General features: G+C 34.3%; 2 protein-coding genes across 2 annotated transcripts in view; both read right to left on the bottom strand.

Annotated features, from left to right (window-relative positions):
• LOC117179013 (beta carbonic anhydrase 1) overlaps positions 1-17,591 on the bottom strand; it is a 544,277-nt gene that overhangs the window by 299,416 nt on the left and 227,270 nt on the right. The window lies entirely within an intron of this gene.
• Positions 12,147-12,830, bottom strand: LOC117178670. Its single transcript, XM_033370094.1, has one exon. It carries the CDS (start codon positions 12,828-12,830, stop codon positions 12,147-12,149), a length of 684 nt encoding a protein of 227 aa, XP_033225985.1.

Here is a 17,591-nt window from a genome sequence, read left to right as displayed (position 1 = left end):
ACTTACTACAACTATGTTTGGTGTTGTCATTGTTGTTCCCACGAGAAGCTAGGGAAAGGGGTTCGTCCATCCTTGTAGAGCCCCGCATGCAAGGATAAGGCCATTATACAGGCATATTTTCATATTTCGCGCCTTTAAAATTGCATTCGGATCGGCCATTCGGTCAAGTCCGTGCATCTTCGGGTCACGTTTATCATAATTTCCATGGTTGCATTCGAAACTTCAAATGGATACAAGTATCAAAACAACATAGGTTTTGTTACATAGTAATTACAAAGAAAAAAAGTGTTTAATTAATAATGAAGTGAGACCTGTGTACTGAGAAGTAAACGTCAATTATTTTCCGTGCCAATAACATTATGGAATGTCTGCTGAGTGAGAAATACTATAAAATAGTAATAATATTCTGCGATCCCAATGGGCGAATAGTGAATTGTGTTTAACGCTTATTTGCGACATGAAAAAAGGTATGTTATAAGTAGACAGGATATGTTTTAAATAATGTAAATAAAATATTACATACGAAAACTTTCAATTGACATTACCTACAATTTCTTACAGCGATTTGGGTGAAAAGGTGAATCCGAACATAACCTCGAAATAATGACAGATCGGCCCGGCATGTTTATTATACTTTCGATTGATTATTCTTTACCAAAGAAATGTTTTGTGGTTTTGTATATTTATTACTGGCAGTCTCGGCAGTAATAATTTAAACAATAATTACTTAATAATAATTTAACAAACATGACTTATTAATGATTTTAATAAGTAACACTTTATTCCTGAAATTAATAACCGATTTCCATTGTTTTTTTTTCACAGATCGATCATAGATGAAATACGAGTACACATCAGGAAATGCAGATAAATTTTGTGCGTTCCAGCTGGTTCATTTCAATGAACATCATTGAAAAATCATTACCTCTAGACCTTATCCCAAGACTGGAGATTGGTTAGCCTAAAATTAATTCTAGTTCAATCTCATTGTATAGAGAAGTATCAAAAAAATATCTTAAGGTAATTTATCTTATCTGAATTTTTGTTATTAAAATATTTAGGCATTTTTTGTATTTTAGAAAATATTTTCTCTGGATCTCATACTAAAATTTGGTTTGATCAACCACTAAAATAAATTAGAGAATCGTTGGTGATCGAATTGTTTCAGATATAAATTTAGACAAGATATTTTAGGCCAGAATTATTATTCTATTTAAAAAAATGCTATCTCTGGATCTGATTTCCAAATTTTCATTTAATCAGCCTCGAAAATTAATTCTAATTCATTTTGGTGGTATAGCTTCGTCAAAAAGATATCTTGAAGAAATTGAACTTGCCTGAATTTTAATTAATAAAACATTTAGGGATTTTTTATATTTTAGCAAATGTTTTCTCTGGACCTCATCCTAAAATTTGGTTTAGTTAACCAATAAAATAAATTAGAGACTCGTTTGTGATAGAATTGTATCAGAAATAAATTTAGAAAAGATAATTTAAGCTAGAGTTGTTATTCCATTTTTTTAGAAATTATTCTATTTTCAAAATTCCTAGCTCTGGATCTGATTTCCAAACGGGCATTCAATCAGCCTCGAAAATTAATTCTAATTTATTTTGATGGCATAGTTTTATCAAAAAGATATCTCGAAGAAATTTAACTTGCCTGAATTTTAATCAATAAAATATTGAGGGATTTTTTTGTATTTTAGAAAATGTTTTCTCTGGACCTCATCCTAAAATTTGGTTTAGTTAACCAATAAAATAAACTAGAGACTTGTTAGTTATGGATTTGTATCAGAAATAAACGATAACTCAATGAAATACACTAAAATAACATTTCGAGTAAATTTCAATTACACTAAAAGATTTGTATTTTCTGACAAGATACCAATAATGTATGAATTTAATATTTAGAAATGATAAAATACATAATTATAGCAAAACTTATGAAGAAAATGGAATACAAATTCTGGCACAAAATATCGGTTCTGCATTTATTTCTGCTACACTAACAAGTCTCTAATTTATTTTAATGGTTGGTCAAACCAAATTTTAGGATGAGGTCCAGAGAAAGCATTTTCTGAAATACAAAAAAATCTCTAAATATTTTATTAATTTAAATTCAAGCAAGTTAAATTTCTTCGAGATATCTTTTTGATAAACCTATGCCATCAAAATGAATTAGAATTAATTTTCGAGGCTGATTAAATGCCAGTTTGGAGATCAGATCCAGAGATAGCAATTTCGAAAATAGAATCATTTCTAAAAAAATGGAATAACAATTCTAGCCTAAAATATCTTGTCTAAATTTATTTCTAATATAATTCTATCACTCACGAGTCTCTAATTTATTTTTTGGTTGACTGAACCAAATTTTAGAATGAGTTTCAGAGAAAACATTTTCTAAAATACAAAAAAATCCCTCAATATTTTATTAATTAAAATTCAGGCAAGTTGAAATTTTTCGAGATATATTTTTGATAAACCTATACCATCAAAATGAATGAGAATTAATTTTTGAGGCTGATTGAATGCCAGTTTGGAAATCAGATCCATAGATAGCATTTTGCGAAAATAGAAAAATTTAAACAAAAATTGAAATAACATTTCTCGCCTAAAATATCTTGTCTAGATTTATTTCTGATACAATTCTACCACCAACGAGTCTCTAATTTATTTTATTGGTTGACTAAACCAAATTTTAGGATGAGGTCCAGATAAAACATTTTCTAAAATACAAAAAAATTCCTGAATATTTTAATAATTAAAATTCAAGCAAGTTACATTTCTTCAAGATATCATTTGACAAAGCTATACCATCAAAATAAATTAGAATTAATTTTTGAGGCTGATTGAATACCAGTTTGGAAATCAGATCCAGAGATAGCATTTTTCGAAAATAGAATATTTTAAAAAGAAATTGGAATAACATTTCTGGCCTAAAAGATCTTGTCTAGATTTATTTCTGATACAATTCTATCACCAACGAATCTCTAATTTATTTTATTGGTTAACTAAACCAAATTTTAGGATGAGGTCCAGAGAAAACATTTTCTAAAATACAAAAAAATCCCTGAATATTTTAATAATTAAAATTCAAGCAAGTTAAATTTCTTCAAGATATCTTTTGGGCAAAGCTATACCGTCAAAATGAATTAGAATTAATTTTTGAGGCTGATTGAATACCAAGTTTGGAAATCAGATCCAGAGATAGCATTTTTCGAAAAAAGAATAATTTTAAAAAAATTGGAATAACATTTCTGGCCTAAAAGATCTTGTCTAGATTTATTTCTGATACAATTCTATCACCAACGAGTCTCTAATTTATTTTATTGGTTAACTAAACCAAATTTTAGGATGAGGTCCAGAGAAAAGATTTTCTAAAATACAAAAAAATCCCTGAATATTTTATTAATTAAAATTAAGGCAAGTTGAATTTTTCCGAGATATATTTTTGATAAACCTAATACCATCAAAATGAATTAGAATTAATTTTCGAGGCTGATTGAATGCCAGTTTGGAAATCAAATCCAGAGATAGCAATTTCGAAAATAGAATAATTTCTAAAAAATGGAATAACAATTTTAGCCTAAAATATCTTATCTAGATTAATTTGATCAAACAAAATTTTAGGATAAGATCTAGAGAACACATTTTGTAAAATACAAAAAAATCCCTAAATATTTTATTAATTAAAATTCAGACAAGACAAATTACCTTGAGATATTTTTTTGATACACCTATACCATCAGATTGAATTAGAATTAATTTTAGGCTGCTCAATCCCCAGTTTTGTGATAAGGTCTAGAGGTAATGATTTTTCAATGATGTTCATTGAAATGAACAAGCTGGAATGCACAAAATCTATCTGCATTTCCTGATGTGTACTCGTATTTCATCTATGATCGATCTGTGAAAAAAACAATGGAAATCGGTTATTAATTTCAGGAATAAAGTGTTACTTATTAAAATCATTAATAAGTCATGTTTGTTAAATTATTTCGTTATTTCGAGATTATGTTCGGATTCATGTGTTTGTCCTAATCGCAATAAGTAAATGTAGATAATGTCAATTTAAAGTCTACGCATGTAATATTTTATTTACTTTACTAAATACGTATTCTATATATTCATAACATACCTTTTTGCCGCAAAGAAGCGTTAAACACAATTCATTCTTCGCCCATTGGGATCGCAGAATATTATTACTATTTTATAGTATTTGTCACTCAGCAGACATTCCAAAATGTTATTGGCACGGAAAATAATTGACGTTTACTTCTCAGTACACAGGTCTCACTTCATCATCAATGAAACACTTTTATTATTTGTAATTACTACATAACATAACCTATATTTTTTGACACTTGTATCCATTTGAAGTTTCGAACGCAACCATGAAAACTATGATAAACTTGATGCGAAGATGCACGGGCTTGACCGAATGGTCGATCCGAACGCAACTTTAAAGGCGCGAAATATTAAAATACCCCTGTACAATGGCTTCTTCCCTGCTCTTGTGCAATTCTGGTAGCATCAAGTGCGCCATGTATGTAAGCCCCAGCGTGTCCACCCTGTATATATATAAGCGATGAAAACCCTGTGGTAGCTTGTACTCGATAAAACATAACCCTGGAATTTATTGCCCTAGCTTTATGTAGTTCTTAATGCTAAATATATTTCCTCAGAAGCCAAGGCAGCATTTTATAATATGTATATGCAGTTGCAAAACAAATTCTAGAACTCATTTCAGAATATCGCCAATCGAAAGATAATCATTTAAGGGCTATAATAATAATTTTTTTATAATATAAATGGCTGTGTAGTAGATTTGGTCAAAAATAAAAAAGGCAAAAATTAGCAACTTCTCCAATAAAACAGATTATTTCATATTGAGAAGAATTATAATGATTAATAAAAAGCAGTGTTATTTGCATTGTCAAATTAAAAAGCAGAAAATGATAATTCTATATTATATCTGGAATGTTTCGGAAATTATATAAAATTCTGTTCAGTTATCGCTTATATCCGCTATTCTTCAAATTAATTCCATCAACTATATAAAACTTATTTTTGCCATATAGTAATAAAAGTTGTACATATTTCAAACACAATAAAGGGATAATATAAAGTAATTAACAGCTAACGCAATTTGAAATACAAATGTACCTTTCCTTTAAACTCCCTTTCATTGAAATAAAGTTAGTCTAATATACGGAAATGTCTTTAAACATTAGGTGAGTCGGCTGATCGTTAAGCTAACTTCCTGACCTGGTCCGCCCGACAGACCAACGAAAGGTTCCGTTGTTAAAATCGTCTATAAGTAATATTGATTAAGAAACCATTTTATTTCTGGAATTTTATTATATGGGAATTTTCAAATTCGGTAATATTATAAACTGTTCGGGAATTTTATTAGTCGGGACAGAGAGAATTTTACTAAGTCGGGAATTTTATTTTTCGGGAGATTTCAGCCGTCCCTACAGAAGTACATAAAATTTTCTGTAATTAAAATTTGAGCACCTGAATCTTGTCGATTATTTTCCTACATTATTAATAAAAAATGTGTGTAAATTTTTCTTGAATGAAATGTTATAAAGATAATTTCAATTAAAATTTTTTAAATACGTTGTACATCCCATTTTTATTCCTGGGCCTTGGCGATTTTTTCCTAATGCATTTCAGTCAGTGTTAAACGGGAGTGATTTTCTCTTCGAAAATAAGTTATTATAATGCGAAATAATTGGGTAGACATTTTTGACCTCTGGGTATGTAAAAAAAGGTAAAGTTTCGAAAATTTAAAAATTTTAAAAACTATTTATACTCTTTTAGGATACGAATACAATTTACAAAACATTAGTTGTAAGATTCTCAAAGTTTTAAGCTTTCAGTGTAAGAACTTGAATTTTAACTTTAAAATTTGCCTCATTTTCAGAATACAGACTTATTGTTTGAATTTTCACAATTTTCGTTAAAATTTTTAGGTTTTAGGTCAAAAATGACATATTCTGGGATTCGAAATGGTTAGAACGCGAAAAAGTAAAAAGTTTCAATTTAAGCGTTAAAAATGTGAAAACACATCATTTTCCATGCTCATTCGCAAGCCAGCGAGTCACTTTCTTACTTAATCGCTTCTTTTGAAAGTCGATCCTCTGCTTTCAATTTTCTTTCTAAAATATATCTTGAATTCAACGCATTTTAATTCAACGTTTTCAGCTGAATTTAAATTGAACTATACACAGGTTTTTTCTTTTAAATATAAATTAATTAAAACATTTTATTTAAGCATTAAAACCTTTGACCTCTTTTAAGCTTTTTATAACTCGTTTGAAAACTTTTCTTTTCACCATTTTAGTTGTGATTTCTTAATAAAAGCATTAGTGCTATTTAGTCTCTAGAACAACGATTTCTAAAATATTTGAGACATTTTAAATTTTTAGTCTTCAGTATATTGTATAATTCAAAATTTTAAGCTATTTAAATATGTAAGAATTTTTAAATTGAAGGGGTTCGCTAATTTTAGATAGAAATATTTCAAATTATTTAGTTACAAACTAAAATCGTATTAGGTTACAGGATTAGAAATGAATGTCTTTTAATAGGTAAATCATTATTTTAAAACGATTAAAATCGTATAAATTCCGATTAATTTGAAAGTAGGACTATTAAAAATTAGGAGTGCTCGAAAGAACTGAACATGTTTGTTCAAAGCGCTTGCTCCTGAATAAATTGACTATTATTGTTTCCGATTTCGTCCTGTCACGAATGGATTGTGCTTTTCAAAGAAAACATTGAAATATGTTTATTTCACGTTTATAAAATTATAATTAAAGATCACGCAGGGTAATTTTCTGTGCAAAATATTGATTCATAAAGAATATTTGTCAAACAATAGAACGGATTTCTTCGGCCAAAGATACAAATCGAAATCGTACTATAGTAAAAACAACTGGAAAAAATTACACGTAAGCCAAGTTTTATAAAGAAAACAAACCTTGGACTATCTATACATATTCATTTTATTCCCCGAATAGTTGAAAAAATCTCTCCGAAGCACTTTTAGTGCGACAATTTTATCGCAGAAAAATATTTTTTATAAAAATAGTATAATTTTTACATACAATTCTTATAATAAAAAATTATGAACGAGATTTTTAGAAAATCTTTCAAGAAATACAATGATGAGCTAGAATCGCGACCGGGAAAAAATTTGGAAATCAAAGTAAATTTAAAAATTGAACTGCAGTTCGAGTATTAAAAATTGAACAGTGATTGATTTTACAAGATGATTTTTTTTTCTGTTCAAAATGATATAATTGATATATTTTAACGTAAAAGCCCGATTGAGACTTCCTAAACAATGTTCAATTCAAAAATAACTTCAAAATAATATATTCTTTAAAATGAACGCTTTTATTCAATTTCAAAATCTCATTAAAGTATTATTTCAGTGTAAAATATTAACAATTTTCAGTGGTAAACAATTCGAAAATGAATGTTCACAATTTCTTAGTGATAAATTTAAACTTTAAATTTTGCAATTATACTTTTTAAACAAATTTTATTTCTATTTTGAAGATATAATTATTGCATTTTGATTTATAAAGAACAGTTGATGTTTAAAGATATTTCTAAACATTTTAAAAGATTGACATAATTAGACAAAAATCTGGAAGTTCTTCCCAGTTAGGAATGCATCTTCGTTCCGACGTCGAAACGACGCCATCACCGACGTACCATCGTCGAGTCGAAATCATTGTCGAATTTTAAATCGATTTCGACTGCAATTATTTTGCTCTAAAAATAATTTATTTATCGTAATTTTTCAGAATTTGGAAGATATAAAAATCGATGTCGAAACGATGTCATTTCGACTTATAAAATACTTTATGGTAAAAAAGATGTGAAAGTTAATTTTTACACGTAAAATAATTATTATGAATGTTTCAATAATTTTAAGTTTGATTTCATTCCCTATTACCTATTGAAAATGCATTTGTTTCTGAATGAAAATGCTATCATGTCTGTTACTTCATTTGAAGGATGAATGCCATGTTAAACCACAAGCGGTGACAGCATTTCATCATTCATTCTCGAATAATGGTGATAATTCTATCATCGATTTTTCCGCTCTTATGATAAGCCTTATTTTGAAAAAGTTATTTTGAAAGAGTCAACTTGTTTCTTCTCGATAAAATTCGACCTGGAAAAATCACCTGGGTCACGTATGGCCCACATGGATGGAGGAGGGTTAAATTGAATATTAAGCGGAAGTTTCTTGATATTAAACTCCGTCAAATATTTAACTTTTTTTGGCAAGTAATAAATCATTGGAATTGAAAAAATCGCAGATGCTGATTATGCTATTTTCAAATCGCTAGCTGAAAAATTAACAGTTTTTAAACTTCCTTAGAATACCTTTTCATGGAGGTCGAATTTGAATAAACTGATGAATTAATTTGACACATCAAGTTCGTATCTAGATTCTCAACCAATCAAATTTGCCATAAACCAACAAAGCAGCTAGAAAAGAATCCTATGAAGAATATTAAATCCACGATTAATTAAAAACACCTATGCTGGAGTGAGCTCACTCACACTGAGGTCTAGGAATAGACCGAATAGTAGTAGAAAAAATTAAGTCACGGCGGGCCTGACCATACCTGAAAGCTGAGAAAAAAGTTTGCCGACCACTGCGATAGACTAACGAATAGTTCCGCAGGTAAATTTGTCTATTCGGCGCCGTTTAAGTAAATTCCTAGGAACTTGGCAAATGACGTACTGAGCTTTTTTGTTTAAAAGACTTTTTATTGACCATAAAACGTAAATAGTTACAAAAATTGGTTTACAAAATTTTGTTACTTCATCTTATATTTATAAGAGATATTATGTTCGACGAATTCGAATTTGGCCTCCCTGGTGGACCGCAGGAACCGAAATGATTCTACGTTAAAATTTGCATTAAAAACTCATGGAGTAATCCCAACACTTTTTCTTGTACCGTTAAAAACTTTCCAAAATAAAATACCTGTCATTTACATGGGCCGAAGGCGACTTCCAGTGCATCTTCTTTTAGTAGCAGTTAAGGTTATATGCAAATACCATCCCCGTACAAATAGTAGAGTTCCGTGGGGCGCCGTCAAGCCATGCTATATTGAACAAATTTCACGGAACCGCATTGTGAAGATTTCAGTGCGCCTGGCTTAGAATTCGTAGTATGTGTGTATACGTATAGTTACCACTACTATGCCAGCAGCAGCCGCGTAGATCGTGCAACATCGCAATTTAAACCTAACCATCGCTGATCAACTATTTTTTGCGTTTGAATAGCTTGGTACAGCAGATAAGCTGAAGAGAGGGAACAGTGTTTCTGCTAGGCGATACTGTTACGTTTATCAGTATGAAAGTGACTAAAATTTAAATGTTTTTTATTGAATTATCTATGAAACTACGTGGTGGAAAAACTTTATATATTTTTTTTTAATTTGTATTTTCAAGCGGTACTAATACCGACATTTTTTAATTTTCTCTAATAGAGCTCTTAATTACTATAAATTAAAATGTGGAGAGTGCCTATGCACTGTTCGTGAACTACATGTTAAAGTAGTCAACTTTGACATTAATTATCTCCCCATCGGTTTGGTTAAAAATTTGAAATTAATTTAGCATATAAATAATTCTTCTATTTAAATATGGCTCGTTTTTCAAAAAATTCAACCAGTGATTGATTTTTTTACATAAAACCGTAATAAGCTTTCCGTCGGTAAATTTAAGAATGTTATCTGGATGATAGCGCCACGCGGTGAAAACCGCAGACAACACTGCTGCGATGCAAGTGAGAGCAGTCAAGCAGTGTGCTTGATGTTACGAGACGAGATATCAGGACTAAAGGTAAAAAGAAAGGTCACTGAGTCACTTCCTCATTTGTTTAGCACCAAAAACGAGTGATAATTTATTAACAAAAGAGTATTAAAGTTCCTACCTTCTAGCAAAAGGCTACAATAAACAAAACAATTATATAAAAGGAAGACGAGTAAACATTCAAACTCGCGCGCTTCGTTAGAATTTACAGACTGACCCTGACCACCTCAATATTTCTAACGGCGAAGAGGTATATTAGCGTTGACAAGATAAGAACGGTACCTTGTAGACGAAAGAGAAAGAGAAGACAATACTCACGCGAATCATAAACACTCATACAATACAAACATAAAAAACCGATATGAAATATCCGGAACACCCCCCCCCCCCTTTCGATGATTAAGAAACACGAAAAATGATAACTTACTACAGTCACAAAAAAAGAATTCATGAGCTAGGTTCCACCTCCGAAGGGTGAACTGGTAAGACACACAATTTCACAATTGGTATATCGAGAGTCCCAGTAGCAGTACGTAAAGTAACGGACCTGACAGCATCCGGATGTGTAGCAATGGCACGATTTAGAGCCCACTTCGTAGGAGGAAGGTTGTCGTGCAATATAAGCACGAGAGAGTCGATCTTGACTAAAGGCACAGGCTTCTGCCACTTCGGACGAGTTTTAAGTCCTTGTAGATAGCTGCCGGAGTTGTAATCCGTTTGGCTTAAGGTCGTTGAGAGAAGGTTCTGGAACCGTGAAGATTGTAGAAACGATCAATAAATGACTCGGCGTCAACGGTACCAAATCATTCGGATCATCGCTCTGAGTCTGTAGCGGTCGCGAATTGAGACAAGTGTCCACCTGTGTGAGGAAGGTTGTCATTTCCTTAAAAATCAGACAAGCATCCCCGCCTACTCGACGAAGATGATGTTGTACAGAACGGACATCTGCTTCTCGAAGTTCTCCGAAGTGCAAGGCGGCTGGAGGGGTGAAACGCCACATAGTTCCGTTATCAGCAATATAGCGTTTGATGGTCCATTAGACAGCAGAGGTCTCATTGAAAAGTGTTCGGAGCTACCTATCTGCCCTGACAAAATTGGTACCGCAGTCGCTGTACATAAAAGTACTTATGCCGCGTCGAGCAGCAAAACGTTTGTAATCCGCTATGAAGTGTAGGCCGAACATGCCTTCAAATGGACCACTCCCGTAGCAAAACGAACGAGCCAGCATAATCCAGGCCGCTTATAGCAAATTGTCTAGACGGTCGTGTAACTGTATGATCAGGTATTTGACCCATGAGTTGAGTGCAAGTGGTTGCACGATGTCTAGCGCAAGCAACGCAACGTCTCGAAACCTTCTTTACAATACAACGTCCTGTGATGATCCAATACTGTCTCCGTAGATATTATAGTGTAAGTTTCGCTCCTCCATGCAACATGGCCTGATGCCCATTTCAAACGATGAGAGTGGTGAGAAGAGTGTCTTTGGGTAGGATATATGGGCATCGTTCGTCGAAATTCATTACAGCCTGCTTCAAACGACCTCCGAGTCCAGTCCACCAGAGAGAATGGTTCTCCAAACGTAAAGGAAAAATTCCTGGAGCCGCACAATCAGCTGGATTGTCCTTCCCGGAAACACGATGCCATACAGCGCCAGGTAGGACAGTCTGTATTTCCGACACCCGATTTGAAATATATGTCATCCATCGTAGAGGATGGCCTCGTATCCAGTCGAGAGTATTTGCTGAGTCCGACCATAGATGACTCGGCATCGCAGTAGGAAGATTTAAGACCGAACGAACATTAACTGCCAGCCGAACAAGCAGAATAGCCGCACAAAGTTCCAAACGAGGCAAAGATGTCTCCTTAAGGCGAGCAACCTTAGTCTTAGCTATAACTAGTGAGACCCGTATCTCATCCGAGGGAAGCACGATCCTCAGATAGACAACTGCACCGATGGCCTTCTCCGATGCATCTCCAAAACCGTGCAGTTCGCAGACAGACACGTCCGAAGAACATCCCAACCAACGTGGGATTACTGAGCGATGATAGTTTAGGAATCTCAGTCCTGTACTTTCTCCATATAACAATGTGATAAGCAGACAGAGGCTGATCCCAATCTATTTTAAGTTTCCACAAACTCTGCATGAAATTTTGGCTTTAATTGAGACTGGGGCAAGCCATCCAAGTGAATCAAAAAGGCGTGATATTTCGGAGAAAACGCTCCTTTTCGTTGGTATCCTAGATTCCTCAGGAAGTTGAACCTGAAACTTCAAACAATCCGAAACAGGTCATAGAATTCCGAGAGCCCTGTGGATTGTCTCTTGAGTAAATTCATAAGACGATGCCTTTTCTTTGTAATCTTCTAAAACTCCTTGCAGAACATCCTCGCAGTTCGACAACCATTTCCTCAAAATGAAACCACCCGCCTTGAGAAGCAAACTTACTTGGCGACGTTTCTCTATGGTTGTATCGAATTCGTAGGCTCCGGAAAGAAAATCGTTGACATTAATTTCGTTCCTCAGAATGTCTGTAGCTAAAGGAAAGTTGTTCCCTTCATCATCTGTAAGCTGATGTAAGGTACGGATCCCCAAGTAAGGTGCAGAAGCAAAACCGAAAGTTACAGTCTTTAGACAGTATGTATTGAGCTCTTCGTCAGGGTGTGACTTCCAAAGTATCTTTTGGTAGGTGCATTCTTCAGGATAAATCCAAATACGTCTAAACATCTTCTCAATGCCCGCTGTAAAGACGATCGGGTAGCATCTCCAACGAAGTATGACGTCTAGAAGTTCCGTTTGGAGTTTGGGCCCTGAATGGAGTACCTCATTTAGAGAAATACCCAAATCAGTTCCCTGTGAGGCATTGAAAGCCGGTCTCAATTTTGTACTGGAACTGGTTTCCTTGATGACGCAATGATGCGGTAGAAAATAACCCTGAGTAGATATCAATTCATCAGGATTAGACACTAATTCCATTTCACCTAAAACAGCATACTTCTGTATACTCTGTAAGATTGATGCAGAATAGGATCTCGTCGAAAACGCCTCTCCAAACTCATCAACATTCTATAAGCAGCAGAACGAGAATCTTCCAAATTCATCGTCCGATCCGTGATTGGAAGTCGAAGAACGTAGCGACCATCTTCTGAACGTTGATAAGTGGAGAGAAAATGTTTCTCACACTCCTCCACATGAAGGGTGAACTTAGGAGATACAGTCCGAAGATCATCCTGTACAACAAATCGACGCAATAAATCAAACAATTCGTGATAAACCGTACATTGTAATCTAACAATCATTCGAGTATATAAAGAAGGTTCCTAAGAAAAGAGACTAGACAAGATCCAGCCCAACGATGTATTCTGAGCAGTAGGAGTACCAAAAGGACCCTTTTGTACCCTTTCCTCTATGACGTGTGAGTAAACTTCTGCACCTAAAATCAAATGAATCGGTCCACCCTGATCGACAAGTGGATCCGCCAATTCTAGCTCCTAAATTTGGAGCCAAATTATCCATATTTATATATATATATATAACTAGGGGATAAGTAAGATGTAAGTTTCGGTAAAATAATAGTCTGTACGTAGAAACTAGCCTTAGGGCCGACACGTGAAGTCACCCGAACAGTTACCAAACCTCTACAGGTTTTTGTACGCTGATCACCGACGCTCCCTACTGTAACGGACAAGTTGATCCGTCAATTCTAGACCCTGAATGTGGAGACAATCCTTCGTAGATATACGACTAGGGGTTAAGTAAGATGTAAGTATCTGTAAAATAATAGTCCGTACATAAAAACTAGCCTTAGGGCCGACACGTGAAGTCACCCTAACAGTTACCAAACCTCGACAGGTTTTTGTACGCTGATCACCAACGCCCCCTACTGTAACGACGGCACGAAGTTTTTTTAGCTTGAGTCTCAGAGCGAGCGACTCAGAAGTAAAAGACGCTTGAGCCCCTTAATCAAAAAGTGTTCGAGATAAAAATAAATTACCGTCTGATCCTTCAGTGGAGACGAGTGATGTGGCTAAAATTATGGACCCATCTAGTCACAGAGGACCTTGAGCAACATGCGAATTGACAGTAGACATGAAAGGTGTAAACGCGGTACTATTTACATTTAAATTAGATGTGGACGACACAGCTGTATTTCCAGATTCACAGCGTGGAGCATCACTAGAGGGTCGATAGAACATAATTTGATACTAACCGGAGCAGGTTCGATAGCGCTTAGATGAAATACAATCTCTAATCAAATGCTTCCCAGACAATTAAAACATAACACACACTTTCGAATTAGTCCTCGTCACTGATCAGAATTCTTTGATCTAAAAAGAGGGTAAAACAAAAAAAAAATTGCTTACCAGTACATAGCGGACATCCACCCTCTTTTAGCGAAGCACCTTGTGCTTGTGTGTTGACACCCTTCTTACCCGATTTGACGCCTGTCATTTTACCTCGGCTTTCGGTTGATGAATACTTAAATTAGGAACCTTCCCCAAACTCAATTGCCTCCAAAGCGCTTATTCCTGAAACTAAAAATGTCCTTAAAGTTTCAAATTAACGATTAATGGGAAGTGATCCCGTTCTTTCTTCCCAAGTCTTGCGGGACGAGCGGTCCAAACGGTTCACTGTTATATAAACTAGAATATCATCCCAGTGCTCCGTTGGTCCGTTCATAGACTTAATGCCACCAATCACTTCACAAGTTTCGTTTAAAAGAGAACGAAGTCCCAAAGCAAGTTCCTTAGTGACATGTTCTAATCTGAAAAGTTTCCCCAAGTATGCGTTAATAAGAGCACGTTCATTGTCATACCGCTCTATAATTTTTGCCCATGCTCGCTCAAAGTTATCACCCGTGATACTTATGTTAATTAAAAGTTGAGCACGTTCATCCGTCAAGCTTGCTTTCAGTTAATGTAGCTTTTGAACTGGTGGAAGTGTGACGTCATCCTTCAACATGGTACAAAACATATCTCGGAAGGCCGGCCTAGCAGTAAAATCACCTGAAAATTTAGGTAGTCAAAATTCGATTAAAATCGAAACATGATAAAAGTTAAGTGAAAAACAAGAAAAACAAAATCCTGCCAGTATGAAAATGGAGCACGTGGTATAGCAAACCTGTAAATCTGTGAAACCAATTATGAGCAGTGATAGTATACCGATCGATGCAGAGCATTGTGCACGCACTGGCGCACAGTGGGGTATTTTGGATCTGTTCTTGCAAAAAATCTACGACTCGTCAATTGTCAACCGAATTGAATTTTTGTTTTTTTAAAAGACTCGTGAATAAATTACTGTCAGATAGATATGGTATGCCACTATTACGGCTTGAATCGTCAGTACGTCAGAAAAACGTCGACCAACGTCGGCAGTCGTTGGCCGAATTTTAGACTATTCAGATGTCAGTAATATTTGGTAATTCGTACAAGCAATGCTTCATGCTCATTGCTATCTATTTTTTCAACCATGAAGTGCAAACATTTCTATTCTCATTCTAATTTTGCAATAAAAGTTTTAAATAATAGTTAATAAACGTTCATAACGTTAATACTTTAGTTTTCAAATTATTCGACCGAGAAACTTTTATTCTGAAGAGATCAACGAAAGAGTATTTTATACAATTTTAAATCTTTTTTTTCTTACAGTTTTTATGTTTATTTTAATAATTTTAAAAAATAGAATGAGAATAGAAAGGTTTGCAATGTAATGGTTGAAAACATAAATAACAATGGGCATGAAGCATTGTTTGTACGAATTACAAAATATTACTCACATCTGAATAGCCTAAAAATCGGCCGACGACTGCCGACGTTGGTCGATGTTTTTTGACGTACTGACGATTCAAACTGTAATAGTGGCGTATCCATCCGACAGTAAATTTATTCACGAGTATTTAAAAAAAAATGTTCAATTCGGTTGAAAATTGACGAGTCGTCGATTTTTTGCACGAACAAATCCAAAATACCCCACTGTGCGGCGGAGAGATACACATCGTACGAGCACGTGTAACGAGGCACCTGTTGTCGAAAGCGAGGGACCTCTTCTTGTGACGTCAGTTATCGGTCGCCAAGGTTTGCCTTCACAACACTGTCACCTTGCAATTTCGCAATAAGAAGAAGACTGACCTTGACCATCTCAATATTTCTAACGGCGAAAAGGTATATTAGCGTTGACAAGATAAGAACGGTACCTTGTAGACGAAAGAGAAAGAAAAGAAAATACTCACGCGAAACATAAACACTCATACAATACAAAAATAGAAAACCGACATGAAATATCCGGAACAATTTGGTTAAATTCTAATTTTTTATATTATTCTTATCGCAGAAGGTATTAAATTTGTGTAAAATAAGAAAACTAAATTATTATTTATATTTAGTTACATTTATTTTCCAATTTAAATTTTTATTTTTAAGCTTCGCGCGCAACATACTACTTGAGCTATTATGGATGCCATGGACATATGAAACACGGGACTAGGCGCGCCATTCCAGGGTTGATGCAATCAGGGGGGAAGTCCGCCATCTTTTGGCGTCCCGCAACAAACATGGCAGCACCCACATGTTTATATTTTCTTGCACAGTTTTTCGGCAAAAAAACGCTCTTGCGCATAATCAACTGGGACATCGTAAGATGGCGGCTCTCCCCACTCATGAAATCCCCCCTCCCGTAATATCAACCCACACGACAAATTGAGATGGCATGCCTATTTCCGTGTTTCCACGAAGGAATAATAAGGAGAGCTAACTCCGTTCCCCCACCTGGCAATAGAAACATTACCGTAAGTGATACGCACATTACAGGCATATCTTAGATTTGAGTGCGCAGATGCGCAGTCGTCCTCTTCCTATACATTGAAAAGTGTGCGAGTGAGAATGTTTGTCAAATTGACGTAAGTTGAGAGGTTCTGTTTGTTTCTTTTGATGCAAATGTCAGAAATGTGTTCTAAGCCATGAGGTGTCAAGTTCTGGGTTGTAGACGAAGTTACACGTCGAACAAGGCAAATACACTTCGTTTTTTTAAAACCTTCACTGTAAGTACAATAAACGTCTAATATATTTTATTGTTTTGACTGTCATTTAATTTTAATAAAAATGATTTAGAAATTTAACCTGTATTTTTTTATCTTATTTTTCTATATAAAGGAGACGCAGTTGCAAATGTGGCAAGAAATTTTAATTCGTTCACACATTTTTTAAACAAGTACCGAAAATACTGTTTATATATTTATTTTGTGTATCTTTCGTATGATGATCAACAAAAGAACACAACCTCTTACTTACGTCAATTTGACAAACTTTCTCTCTCGCACACTTTTCCATGTATAGGACGAGGACAACTGCGCACCTGCGCACTCAATTCTAAGATCTTTCTGATTGATATTATTGTTAGCGCAGCTTTTGCTGAGACAGTTTATTTCATTTGGCAAAAAATAATTGCAAAAACCATACAGATAATGTGTTAAACTTGCAAACTAGATTAAGAGCTAGAATTTACAAACTAAATCACAGATACGACGGACTTGGCTACTGGACTATGATATATAATTCCCGCACCCTGATACTCCGTACCGCATCTACGTTTATAACACGGAGTATAGAATATTATATTAATACGAGGGTAGTTCAATAGGTCCTTAGAATGAAGTATAAAAACCATTTTTTTTGGGTAAATTTTTTTTTATTTTTCAACATAATCTCCTTGGAGCTCTATACACTTGGTCAATCGCTTTTC

This window comes from Belonocnema kinseyi, chromosome 8 (genome assembly GCF_010883055.1).
Source record: "Belonocnema kinseyi isolate 2016_QV_RU_SX_M_011 chromosome 8, B_treatae_v1, whole genome shotgun sequence".
Lineage (NCBI taxonomy): Eukaryota > Metazoa > Arthropoda > Insecta > Hymenoptera > Cynipidae > Belonocnema > Belonocnema kinseyi.
Note: the sequence above shows the minus strand (reverse complement) of the source record. Positions and strands in the feature narration are given on the sequence as shown.

Bases quoted from the DNA above. Each gene is read 5' to 3' on its own strand.
- LOC117178670 (XM_033370094.1), bottom strand. From the start codon at position 12,830: ATGGAATTAGTGTCTAATCCTGATGAATTGATATCTACTCAGGGTTAT.